Genomic DNA, 14,820 nt, shown 5'->3' on the forward strand with positions numbered 1-14,820 from the left:
GCACAACAAACATTCAGTTGAGAACAAATTTCACGTATTCCTTAACTCAATCAAATGGGCACAAATACTCCACAAATATTACGATCTTAAACTCAAAACTTGGGGCAAACACATTGCTAGTCTGTTATTTTTCTCCATTTGCCACAATAGCTTGACATTATAAATAAAAACAGCAGTTGCTGGATAAGCTCAGCAGGTCTGCCAGCATCTGAAAATCAGAGTTACCGTTTCGGGTTCAGTGATCCTTCCTCTGAACTTGAGGAAGTGTCACTGGACCCGAAACATTAACTCTGATTTTCTCTTCACAGATGCTGCCAGACCTGCTGAGCTTTTCCAGCAACTTCTGTTTTTGTTCCTGATTTACAGCATCTGCAGTTCTTTTAGTTTTTATTTAGCTTAACATTACGTTGCGGCAATTCCTTGAAAAGTAAGTCACCTTTGATTAGCAGACAAAATAGAGTACAGACAGTTATAACATTGAAGAAGGCCATTTAGTCTATCAAATCCGTGCCAGTTGAAAAACTGACCGCACTAATTCTATTTTCCATCTCTTGGCCCATAACCCTGGAGGTAATGACAATGCAAGTGAACATCTAAATACTACATAAATTTTCCAAGAGTTTCTGACTCAGTCACCCTTTCAGACAGTGATTTCAAGACTTCCATCACCCCCTGGATGAAAAAGAGTCATCCTCAACTACCCTCTAGCCTTCTACCTCTACATTAAATCAATGGCCTCTGGTTATTGATGGCTTATCTAATTATATTTTAACACCTTAAGTTATTTATATTTTTGATCATGAGCTCTTGTGAGATCAGACTAAATACCAGTTTTCAATTGCAATCATGATGCACCAAAGTGATCACTTGAATTAAGTGATGACCCAAGGTGGGGATCTGTCAACCAATATATAGAGAAAACAAAATACTGATAGGTCAACACCATGAAGCTTGCCTTTTAGAAAAATAAAGCCAGCAATATTACATGTAAGGAGTAAGATGAGTGGGGAGAAGGTTTAAGGGAAAAGGGACCATTGTTAAAAGGAGCCTTTAAAGAATATGACAATTTTTGTAGATGTCCTTAGATAGTCAAAACATATGATCCAACTGTAATATTTGTAACAGTCTTTACCTGGTCTAATATCACATCCTACTTCCAAATTAAGTAAGATTCAAATAGAATGTAGGAAGATGTGCCAAGTTAACAACATCTTCTCCAAAATTCATAAAGTATTTGGGTTATTAGGGAGTGCAGATAAACTCCATGGCGAGCTTGAGAACAGTGTTTTGCTGTAATTTTCAAAGTGGTTGCTAGGAGATACCCTTGCAATAATTTAGTAAACAGTTTCTAGCTCTGAATCTATCAGCTACATTTCAACTAACAAACAAAGAACATTATATATCTTTTGTTGCATTGCAATCATACAGTCCTTATAACTTAGTTAGCATTTACAGATTTTCCACAAAATTGCAACCTTCTATTTGAATTGCAATTCTGGTCCAGTAAACTGCAGATCTGTAAATTATTCTTCCCCTCACAGTTTATCAGAATAGCAGGATACTAGATTTTACCACACAGTATAAATAAAACAAAGTTTACAACTGTATACTGTCACACTTTAATTTGTACAGTAAAAGGTTTTCTGAAAATAAAAGTACATTAAATGCTGATTCAGTCCTACCACATTAATTTGATGACTGAGCAGAAAACTAATTACCACCTACATTTGAAACATCAAAGTTAGTACAGTACAGTATTCGACATAGATTGCATAACACAATTAAAGGAGATAACTCAGAATTTAAACTTGAAGTAAAAAATGTGATAACATAGTTACTATTGAAAAGAAATAAATTACTTCCAGCAAACACTTTTGAGTCCTTAACCAACATGTACGTAGCTGTGTAAACAAATATCATCTTCTAATATTACTATCTCTGTGTTTTTTCCCATTCTCATTCCTGAATGTTGGGCCATGGACTTTCATTAGATTGATCCATGATTACAAGCGAAGTACTGCTGTGGTTTGCAATTGCCTCCTGCAGGATGGCTGACCAGGAAACTCTCCTGCTCTCACCACTGCTAATGAGTAGATCGGAAGGACTTATAGGTTTTGCAGGATGGCTGACAACCTGCTTGGCCACATTATGATTGGGCCTTCAAAGGTGAATAAGTCCTAACATAGAACCCAGAGGAAGGGATGTTACACAGTATCTGAAGACCTCCTCCATGTCCGTACCTACATAATTGTAATATAAAGAAAACATAAAAATGGTATGCACTTCTTTGAAGTAGTACACTCACAGTTACATTTCTCTGTCACATTTTGTTGACAGTAGTTGTCTAGCTGCACTACCTCCAGCTTTCAGTGGGCAGCAAAAGAGAAGATACACTAACAGACAATAACACAGTAGTAACTGTTTTTACGATGGAGATTGGGAATTAGTTTTGAAATGGGATTAAAATATTTGGAACAACTACCATTTTAAAGGTCATTGGAGTCAATGCATTTTTAAAAGATTGTTTTCTATGATCTTGGTATTTTTAAATTCAGCAGTACTGTTAATATTTAGCATACAATTATTCTAACAACATTAAGGTATTTCATGCATTAGATAACAAAGGTCAACTCAAATTAGAACTCATAAGGTTATCAAAACAAAATGACACCAACTTACAGTTATCTCATTCAAGATAGTGTCGAAATCTACTACTGCTGGGATCTCACACATGATACACATGTGAGAAAGAGAGAGAACATTTATAAATAGTGGTAGGGTTACTTAAAATACAGAATACAAAATAATTAACACATTTTCAGTGTAGAAAAATAACTTACAATTAATAATATTGAATGTAAAATTGGTATGAATTAAAATCTGAATGAGTTGTGCTCCATAAAAAAATACAAATTTTCTGTTTACAAAATAAATCAAACAGAAGTGCATTCAGATCATCAACAAATGCTACCTGTAACTATAGCAACATGCTTGTAGGACTGCTTTAAAGCATTCCAGAACTTGCTCAGTTCCAGAGAAAAAAAATAAATTTCTTCTCCTATGCAGGTGACTTGTACCAAAGCACATGCAAAACAAACTTATGTTTGTTTTTTCTCATCAATTTCTCGCTCTTACATTTGAAGGTACCTAATAATATGAACAAATTGCTCTCTGGCACTGTACACAGGTGAATAAATTATAGATTGCATAAGTTTGACAGTATTAGCAGACTGTTCACCACAGGGAGCTTCAAAGTCAAACACGACCTTACCCATATGCAACATGCATGCACAGGCACTTATGAAGGTTTGATAGCTGCTGCTAACAATGAGAATGTGGCCATTTTTTCCTTGTGAAACTGAAGGATGCTGTAACAAAATGCAACCTAAATTAAGATAATTTAACAGCTCAGATTAAGGTGTGAATTGTGATTATATTTATTATTATATTTTGGGCAATTATTGGTGCATCTGCTGAATCATTTGGGTACTTTACACAAAAAAGTTACAAAATTCTACCAAAAGTAACAATTTCTAACCCACTAGCAACATTAGTCCTTAATGGCAAAGAATTCTAGCCTTCCATTATGATTTGTTCCATAAAGACTGAACAACAGATAACAGTATAAGCATATGATTACAACTAATGTACTCATTTATTAGAAAAATTTTGTATTACTCCATACATTGCAAACAACAAAAGTGCTTCTATTCTTTGACCAGACCCTTACTTAGTATGCACTGCATTGGTGTATAATACATTGAATATTTCCCCATATCCCCCAAAATACAGTCCTAACCTTGATGATAACAATTAAAATTTCATCACAAACCTTAAATTAACAGGCTTAAAGTTAATCATAATTCCCTTTCAGAAAGAATAAAAATGCAGTATATCTGTACAACATTAAACGATTTTTAAACAGTTAACCATAACCTTTCTTTAACTGTACCATATAATGAACAATATGATTCATGATGTACATGAGGAATTACTGATGTACCAACATTTCTGATATTCCTTTTGTAACTACTGAATACAAATACTGGGTTGTTTTCTGGCTAGGAAAGTTAACTATGTAGTTCTGGCCCAATTTACCAACAGAGCTTGATTCTGAATTACGTGACAGGTCAAAATCTTAATGAACAAACAAACATTTAATTGCCATTAAGTTTGTTGCCAATGCAGTGCTTTGTTAACAATGCTTTTGGAGTAATGTATGGAGTAATACAATGCTTTTTGAATAATTTAAATCTGTTTGGACCTGCTGCCAGTGCCAAATGTCAAAGATGGTGTAGCATCCAACACAGTCTTGGTTGCCTAGATAACTACTGGTATCAGCTTAATATGTTTTGCAAATAATCCTCAAACAGTTTGTTTTCAATCCTAGCTAACAGTTATAGAGTCATATGGCATGAAACAGAGCCTTTGTTCCAACCCATCCATGCATCCCAAACTAAACTAGTCCCAGTGTTTGTCCCACATCCCTCAAAACCTTTCCTATTCATTTAGCTATTCAAATGTTTTCTAAATGTTGTAACTTTACCTCCATCCACCAATTCCTCCGGTAGTTTATTCCACATACGAAGCACCCTCTGAGTGAAAAAGTTGCCCCTCAGGTCCCTTTTAAATCTTCCCACCCTTATCTTAAAAATGTGCCCCCTTGTTTTGAATTCCCTCACCCTAGGGAAAAGATCTTTGCAATTCATCTCATCCAAGCCCCTCATGATTTTATAAACCACTATAAGGTCACCTCTCAACCTCCAACACTCCATGAAAAGAGTCCAAACCTACCCAGCCTGTCCTTATAACTTAAACCCTCCAGTACAAGCAACATTTTGGTAAATCTTTTCTGAACCTTCTCCAATTTAATAATATCCTTCCTTTATCAGGATGACGAAAACTGTACACAATAAAGCCATCTAAACCACATTTGCCTGAACAAAGATTACAAAATGTTAACTTCATATTCTTCCTCCTTCTTAGCTGAAAGGATGTTAGTGTGAGAAAATTAACTGCCATGCTTGGCTCTGCACTACTTGAAATGTATGCTATTTGGTATGAAGTCATTGGAACATGAAAGACAATGTATAGGTTCAAATCATTCTTTTGAGTTTATGTTCATTCTGTCTTGTGATATAGCCAAATCAATATTGCATGGGCAAATAAAATCCTCACCGACTAACACTAAATTGATCAGAGAAAACAGTGAGAATTAATAGATCACATTTGCATTGTGAGGCATGTGGTCTTCAGTGTTACTAAATACAATCAGATATGTGTGCCAGGTGAAATGTTATTTTGGTTGGTAAATCTTGTTTCAATGGTTTCCTGTTATGTGCCATGCCTTGTATGTACAAGTATTACAAAATTAAACCTGTTTTTCATTGCATCCTTTTCAAATTAAAATAGTAGAGCCCCCTTTTTCACATTCTGTAATGTCAGCAGGCATGTATGGTCACAGAGGAGTTTTGTCTGCCACTTGGCATGATAGTATGAATTGCACAGCATAATGATATTAAGCTGCTACAGTACCAGTGGCATTATGTATTCATCTGGTAAGAGCCACCTGATTGTTTATGTTTTACAACACTGTACAAAGGTGTGCCTTATGAAATGCTGCATACATCTGTGCCATGAGTTGCCAACCAAGGATAGTCTTGTCCAATGCACTTTAATGTGCTTCAGTCTAATTATCATTACACAGCTATGTTTTGCACTCTGCAACTCATTTTCAATTTCTGAACATATCCCTTAAGAGACAGATGTACCTGGTGTGCACAGTTCTGCACTGGGTGCAAATTTGTGAAGTGTAATCTCATGTTCCCCCTGGTGAAATATATCATATTCCTATTTTCTCCAATAATACACATTATTTTTCATGCATACCAAATTAATAGGCACGGCTTCTGTAACTGACACTACTTTTCCATTGTTCTCATGGGAGTATCTCCCTAATCTGACATTTTCTAGTCTAGTAATCTCTGTGGTCTGTCACCTGCAGTGTGGTTCCAGTTCCAGTTTTAGTTTATATAAAGTCATTGTTTGGGCAACAAGGTTATAGTGTGTACATGACCATTCTGCACTCGTAATTATTTTGGTGAAGATTTTTTTTAAATTTCTGGAATAATTCAGATTGTACTTTCACTGTACACTTCAGTAAAATATTTATTTTGTTTCTCACAGCTGGATGTGGGAAGTATGAAAACTTAAAATCTTCAACCTCACACAGGAACAAATGCTTCTGGTGCTATTTAGAAGTTCCCACTTTCCAAGGTTCAGCAAATTCACCTTTTCAAGAAAAGGCCTAGAATAACACAAGCTATGCCAAAAACTCTGGGACAATTCCATGACAATTCAAAGACTGTAAGATGTCGGAGCAGAAGGACATCATTCAGATCATTGAATTTGCTCCACCATTCAATGATATCATGGCTGATCTCATAATACTTGACTCTATTTTCCTAAGCCTTGATTCCCTTACTGACTAAAAAATTCTGTCTATCTCAGCCTTGAATATAGTTATTGACCCAGATTTGACACTGTCCGTGGTTAAAAAAATCCATGATTTACTGCCCTCTGACAGAACAAATTCCACCTCTTTTCTTTCGTAAATGACCCTTACTCTGAAATTATGGCCTCCAGCCCTAGAGTCTCCCATAAGGGAAGCAACATCTCCATATTTACCTTGCCATGCCCCCTAAGAATCTTGTATGTTTCAATAAGGTTGCCTGTTATTCTTCTAAATTCCAACAAGTATAGGCCCAACAAACTTACCCCTCCTCATAAAACAGTCCCTCAAAACCTGATATCAGCTTAGTGAATCTTCTCTGGACTGTCTTCAATACCAGTATATCTTTCCTGAGATAAGAGGCCCAAAACTGTTCAAAGTATTCTAGCTGTGGTCCGTCTCATGCCCTGTACTGTTTTAGTAAACCTCCATACTTTTATACTCCGTTCCCTTTGCAATAAAGGCCAACATTCCATTTGCCTTACATTTTACTCACTTAAACTTGGATGCTAGTTTTTTTGTGATTCATGGATAAGGATGCCCAGACCCTCTGTTCTGTAGTTTTCTGCAGTCTTTCTCCATTTAACTAATATTCAGCTCCTTTGTTCTTCCTGCCAAAATACATGACCTCATATTTTCCCAAATTATATTCTATCTGTCAAGTTTTTGCCCATGCACATAACCTGTCCACGTCTCCTACAGACTCTTGATGTCATCCTTACCAGCTGTCTTCCCACTTTTATTTGTGTCATCTGCAAAGTTGGCTACACTGCATTAGCTTTCTTCATCCAAGTCATTAATGTGTATTGTAAATAATTGCAGCCTCAGCAATGATCCCTATGGCACACCATTGGTTACAGGTTACCGTCTTGAAAATGCTTCTTTTATCCCTATCTTCTAATAATCAGCAATCCACTCTGATATTCTACCCTAAACACCATGGGTTCTTATCCTGTTGAGTTGCCTAATGAGTGGTACCTTATCAACTACTTTCTGAAAATCTAAATATATTACATCCACGCTTCCTCTTTACCTGCCCTGCTTGTCACCTTATCAAAGAATTTTAGTAAACGTGTCGGGCATGAGGTGCCCTTCAAAAAGCCAAGCTGAATCTGCTTAATCATCTTATGCATTTCTAAATGCTCTGCTATTGCCTTTATAATAGATTCTAATATTTTCCCAATAATAGATGTTAAGCTAATATGCTTACAATTACCTCTTTTCTTGTTCCAATTTTACACAAAGGTGTTGCCTTGGCAGTCTTTCAATGCTGAAATACAATTCCCGAATCTAAGGATTCCTGAAAAATTACTACCAATGCATCCATTATCTCTGCAGTTACTTCCTTTAATATCCTAGGATGTGTTCTATCAGGTCCAGGGAACATGTCGGTTTTCAGCCCCATTAGTTTATCTAGTGTTTTTTCCCTGCTGACAGTTATTGTATTTATTTCCTCTCCTTCAGTTATCTCTTCAATATTTAGTAATTTTGGAATGCTATGAGTTTCTTCTACCAAAAGACTGATTTAAAGTATTTATTCAAATCCTCTGTCATTTCCTGGCTCCCCATTATTATTTTCACAGTTTCATTCTCAAAGGTGCCTATGTTCATTTTGGATTCTCTTCCTTTATGTATGTTTAAATAAGCTCTTGCTGCCAATCATGATATTATTTGCAATTTTACTCACAAAGTTTATTTTCTCCCTCTTTATTATTTTTTGGTTATCGTTTGTTGGCTTTTAACACTTTCCCAATCCTTAGGTTTACTACTAACCTTTGCAACATTGCATGTATTTTGCTTAAATTTGAAGCTATCCAATTCAAGCAAAGCCTATCTTGACATCACAAGCATTTCCCAACAGGCTCCCTGTCTTTGAAACAAAATTCTTACACGACAGTGGCGAGATGCCTATTAACATGAATTATTGCTTGTTATCAACCTCATTAATTGCATATCTTACCTCATTAATATGCAACCTCCTATCCTACCATGTGCATGAGGGAATTGGGTGTCAAAATGTGAGAGCAGGTGTCTGGCCTCTCCAGCTTACCACTTGCTCCTCTGTACCTCCATTTTGGACATATGGTAACAATATTTCAAGGTGCACTCCAGGCTGCACTCTTTTTACCTCGTCCCCCACCTCCCAGCTGTCGCTGGCAGCTGATGCCTTTCAGCCTCTCAATTCCACATTAAAACTGTAATCTGGGGTACTCTGGCAACTAGCATTTAAATGCTGCTGCAAGGACATTTTGTATGTAAGGACAAGCACCCAGCTCATGGATTGGTCCAGGTTGCATCTCAGGGCTGCTCATTTGCTCTCTTAGCGCTATCACACCTTAAGCTTACATGGGTGCTCATGGCATCTCTGACTTGCCTTGCTGTTTTGTGATTTGCCACCTCCCCCCTCAGTCCTCAGCCAGAACTACTGATGCCTTGCCATTTAGTCCAGACACAAAATCAGGAAGCTTATCATGGTTATCAGCAGTCCTCAGGGAAGAGAGGCAGTCTTCAAGTTAAGGGTCGCAGGACAATGTCAAGGGCAGCCTCCAATATTATTCCAGGGGCTTGGATACAGTCTGTCGGGAGTCAGGATCAAGTTCACCTCTCATGATGGAGGGGGGGAGGAACAAAATGTCAGACACTTTGCCACTTGTCTTGGCTTTTTTCTGCACTGTTGTGGCTGATTTTCCCTTGAATCAGAGAAAGGGAAAGATTGGTGGGATGATAGTGGGTGACACAGCTGTTAGAATTGATTCTCTTACTGATGAAGGAAAGCTGTGATGTGGTGGTGTCAGTGTTGGATTGGAGTGGACAAAGTCAAAAACCACATGATTCCAGGCTGTAGTCCAACAGGTTTATTTGAAATCAGAAGGTTTCAGAGTGTAGCCCCTTTGACTGGTGCAGTGATGAAGGAAAGGTGATGAGGTTTCCGAAGTGAGTGAGTAGGCAGTGCAGAGGTCATGTAGTGTTTGGAGATTGGGGGATTTTGGGTGGTTGAGAGAGAGTGAGGGAAAATGTTGCAAGCAATAATGAATACAGTATATCATGCCTAAACCATTATTTGAGATAACAAGCTGTAGAGCTGGATGAACACAGCAGGCCAAGCAGTGTCAGAGGAGCAGGAAGGCTGACGTTTTGGGTCTAGACTCTCATCTGTGTTGATTACACATTCAGATGGCTGCATTGGTGTTTCAGTCCAGAAAATCAGTACGATTAAAACTATCAAAAGTAGAATTCCGATTCACGGGTCACATTCAGAGCTCAAATCAATTTATTTCAAAAATGTACAGTCAATGAACGTCAATACAAATCAAGCTCATTTTTGATGTCACACACGTAGACAGTCAACTTAGCAAAAATGCTAATTATTTTTGGACTGGTATTTGATCTGCACATGACAAACTGCTTATCCTGTTTTCAATAAAGATCAGTGATACTCTGTATCAGATATGAGCAGGCTGTCAGCCTATTACACACTGTAACTGACTTCAATAATATTAGGTTTGCTTTCATTTTCTATTTATGGAGCTGATTTTCTAAACAAAATCAAATAATCTTGGTACACATGGTTCCAAAGTGAAAATAAAGAAGTAGTTTGATTAGGCCATGTATTCTGTTTAGACCCTGTGTCTTCAGTAATGCAACAATCATAATAATGCAAACAATTTTATCTTAAGCTAATATTCAAGGAATAACAAGACAAATAAGATATCCACATCTGTAGGTATGAGTATAAATATACATTTAGCTCATTATCTCAATCTGTGTTTAATTAAACATGTTTTCAAAGTATTCTCATTGTGTTGATTATCTGTTGAAAACTGCTTTGGGAAACATTAACATAGTTGAGGGCACTGTGTTAGAAACCTTCATTAGGATCACTAAGGACTTGATAAAATATACAAATTGTGCAATGCACTCAAAAAACATATATTTCGTCTTTCTGTGCACAGATGTATTCAGCTTTCTTTTCCTCACTGAAATTCTTAGAATTATGGAATCTTACACACAATCCTTAATCTTAGCTTTCTTCAGTTCCCATCAGATACCCCTTAACACAAAGGAGAACATGAAGCATATGCTAAATGACATTCTACTTAGCTCAATGCATAAACACCATTACAGTCCACCAAGTCAATCAAAATGCTGAACTCTGAACTAAAATCCATAACAGGAACAAAAGTGCTGGATATATATAGCAAGCTGCATGGCATGTGAGCAGAAAAGAGATTAATGAATATTTCATTTACAGACCCTTTACCAAGGCAGTCAATACTTAAATATTAATAATTATTTCTTCTTTGGATACTAGCTGAGTTGGTGTGTATTTCTAGCACTTTTGGTCTCTATTTTGAAGTATTTTCCAGCATTCCTAGTATTTGTCTTTATTGATATAAGAGAACAATAACACACCAAAACTAACAGCATCTTCTCTAAAGGGGTCTCATCAAATAGTAATAATGGATTCTTGGTACTGAGGAAAATAAAACATTATGCCATTCCATATAGTTGAATTGTGTCATCTTTGAAGAACCTCACCTCACCTACCTTCAATTTCTCAGTACAATTTACTTTTTAAAACAATATTTTTCTAATAAATATGTCCGAGAACAACTCAAGTCTTATTTAAATACTGATACTTATGTCAAATCTGCACAAACAAAATATTTTTAAAAATACAGCAAGTCCACAAATATTTTATGATAGGGCGTTCTATTTGAAATATTAACATTCCCATTTGAGCCAATGCTTTTAGTGGCTCAAATACTTCTTCAAGCACAGTTGCACAGCAGTAAAGTGCAGAAGCATGTGGATAGAGCCGCATTTAATATGAAATTAAGTGGACCTAAGTGAGGTTTGCAGCTGTGCTAAAATCTATGTTGCTTCTCAGTTAAAAGCAACACAGTTACAAATCACACAAATCTTTTCAAAAGACTTAGCCTTAAGAGTATAGTGCCACATTTGTGTGAATGGCAGGTCTTCAAAATATGTAACAAAATTATGAAGAAAAATGATAAAATCTAATCTGATTTACATCTGGGTAGGAGGAAGTTTCACAGCCCTAGAACAGATTAATATGTGAAGTGTTTCTTAGCACATTTGTGTTTGTAACTGCACAAATGTACTGTGAAGTTGCTACTACAGACCAATGGAGTTAAAGATGCTCCAGGTACCACTGTACATTTGACGCTTCTGTAGTTCACGTTGTTGGGAGATAGTATCTTTCTGCCTGCTCCTGGCCCTTGCATTGTTAGAAGTGGCTCCTTTAGCTGGATGCATTATCACAGCGCAACTCTTCATGTCATTTGCATTAAGGAAACAGCTTCATGTTTATCCAGTTTGCATGCAACAGATGGAGTGAATTAAGGGAAATAATTCCACCAAAGTTACCCCAAGGTCTTGCAATAACATATTAGCTTCAGCATCCCATTAAAAACTGACTTGAGATCACAATCCAGTGTTTCCAACTACATTTTACATGTCATGATGTAGAATAGAAATGTTACAGAGTTATAGAATCATACAGCATAGAAACAGACCCTTTGGTCCAAACAGTCCATGCCGACCATAATCCTGAACTAAATTAGTCCTACCAGCTTGTTTTTAGCCCATATCCCTCCAAACATTTCCTATTCATGAAATTATCCAAATATCTTTTAAATGTTGTTACTGTATCTGCATCCACCACTTCCTCTGGAAGTTCATTCCACACATGAACCACTCACTATGTAAAAAAGTAGCCTCTCATGTTTTCTTTAAATCTTTCTCCTCACATGTTGAAAATGTGCCCTCTAGTCTTGAAATCCCCCAGCCTAGGAAAAAGACACCTGTCATTCACCTTATCTGTACCCCTCATGATTTTATTAACCTCCATAAGGTTGCCCCCAACCTACAATATTCCATTGAAAAAAGTCCCAGCCTATTCAGCCTGTCATCATAACTCAAACCCTCCAATCCTGGCAACATTTGGTCAAACCCTCTCCAGTTTAATAATATCCTTCTTATGACAGGGTGACCAGAATTGGACACAGTACTCCAGAAGAGGGCTCACCAGTATCCTGTATACCCTCAACATGAGTCCCAATTCCTGTACTCAAAGGTCTAAGCAATGAATGCAAGTGTGCTAAATGCGTTCTTAATCACCCAGTCTACATGTAATGCAAACTTCAAACAATTATGTACCTCAGCCACTAGGTATTTCTGTTCTACAGCACTACCCAACACCCCACCTTTAACTGTATAAGTCCTACCCTTGTTTATTTTACCATAATACAATAGCTCACATTTATCCAAATTAAACTCCAGCTGTCACTTCTCAGCCCATTGACCCAATTGATCAAGATATGTTTGTAATTTTAGACAGCCTTCTTCACTGTCCACTATACCATCAATTTTGGTGTCAACTCAACTCAATTTAGTTCAATAAGCCTTGCTTCAATTGGCTAGTGATAATAACAGAAACATATCAGAAAATTATTAAATTAAAGCTTTTAAAAATGTTGCTCTATTTTTCATGTCATTATTGACATTTTAAATGCTTACATGATTTAACAATATAACTTTTTTTGAAACGCAATTACTACTTAAATACACCTCCATATTTTCGGCAATTGTCAATGCTGACAAGCAACTAACAGGAAACAGTGCAGAAACTCCTCACAGACCTTTTTACCATTTGGCTGTCTGCATTTTCTTTGGAAGTATGAACTATGCTATGTTCTTTTCAATGTCTGGCTCAAATAAAAAATAATTCAAATCTACTACTTTCATAAAGGTGCATCCATTGGCTTGATTAGACCATTCACAGATTGTAAGACATTAAGATCCAGATGTAGAATGTTGAGTCTTAGCTATTAGTGGTTGAGTCATTATCAACTAAGTTAAGATCAAATTGGTTTCAAAAAGTGGGTATAAATACCACCTCAACTCTAATTATGATGATATGTATACCGTAGTCTTGAGGGCTTTTATTGCACAATGCTAGTGTCCTACCGAGGTTCCAGTCCCACCTGCTCCACAGGTATGTCACAATATCCTGAGCAAGTTGATTAAAAATACCTGCACTGTTACCTTGAGAAGGTACTTTATATATAAAAGCTATATACAGTAGTAAAGGAGTAAGCAAAATTCACTCCAATATGTTTGAGTTTTGGGTTGGCTTCCCATGAAATTCTATCCTCTTTAAAAGAAGAGTGTCACGGCAAAGAAAATATACTTTTTAAAAGTGAGTATATGAATAGGGAGTGTTTGGAGGAATATGGGCCAAATGCTAGCAAACAGGACTGGGTCACATTGGGATGTCTGGTCTGCATGGAATTGGATCGAAGGGTATGTTATCGTGCTGTATGACTGTATAAGTATCAGTTTGATTTGCTGGCAGAGAACAGCACACTATCCCTGACTTTTGATGACTGGATATGATCAATTTTTATTCTTTTCTCCAGGCAATAACCATCACAATTGCACATGATTCAATCTGCAAAATCAGCCTTAAATACCATAAGAAAAATATGTAATACCATAAGAAAGAAAACAATACCTATTTTCACCTTACCTGTAAAAATCTGAGATGAGGCCTTCGTCAAAGCGAGAACACAAATTGTTAAGGAGACGCTCATGCTGTCCATATAAGCAGATATAGTTGGAGACCGGGAAAGATTTCAGTGACAGACAAGTGATGGATTCTACCATGCTGTATTGGTTCAAGTGAATTTCAAAGTAGTTCCCTTTATCGATGCTTCCTGTGATTAGTTCACGACCCTAGAAAAAGGACAGAAAATAATCAATGTAACCCATTCTTGCTAACTGAATTATAAATTAGAAATCGATTTTCTAGATGGCAAGAAAGATTTTGTGGCATACACAATTTCCTTGCCCAGCAGGACAATGCTAGTTTGATCCAATATGAATCAGTGTATAGGCGAATATTTGACAAGATGAAAGAATGCAAACAAACTCCCACTGTAAAGAGCTTTAAAAAAGGCTCTCATATATAAATGTATTTCAGACAGATTCTCACAGATAACTATGTCGGATTGTGTCATGGCTGGCTATATCCCATTTCAGTCAACCATCATGTTGGATCTAGATATTTATTACACATCTCTGGGGCAGGTGGGATGTGAACCCAGACCTCCTGGGCTAGATGTAAGGGCACTACCACTGAACCACAACAGCCCTCTCAGGATGGATCTAAGATAAACCATCCAATTAATGGTGGCTATATAAGAACCACGTTGAGCTGAAAGTGAAGGCCTTCATCACTGAAAGTGACCACTTGCTAACAACCATTGCCAGAGCTGAACGGA

At 36.9% G+C, this 14,820-nt stretch overlaps 1 protein-coding gene across 2 annotated transcripts in view; it reads right to left on the reverse strand.

Annotated features, from left to right (window-relative positions):
* Positions 1-14,820, reverse strand: part of cfap61 (cilia and flagella associated protein 61) — a 175,708-nt gene that overhangs the window by 17,073 nt on the left and 143,815 nt on the right. For both annotated transcript variants that reach the window (XM_048535623.1, XM_048535622.1), the window contains one exon: positions 14,067-14,272. In XM_048535623.1, the coding sequence (XP_048391580.1) occupies positions 14,067-14,272 (206 nt within the window). The remainder of the gene's footprint in view (positions 1-14,066; positions 14,273-14,820) is intronic.

Source organism: Stegostoma tigrinum, chromosome 9, assembly GCF_030684315.1.
Source record: "Stegostoma tigrinum isolate sSteTig4 chromosome 9, sSteTig4.hap1, whole genome shotgun sequence".
Classification (NCBI taxonomy): Eukaryota; Metazoa; Chordata; class Chondrichthyes; order Orectolobiformes; family Stegostomatidae; genus Stegostoma; species Stegostoma tigrinum.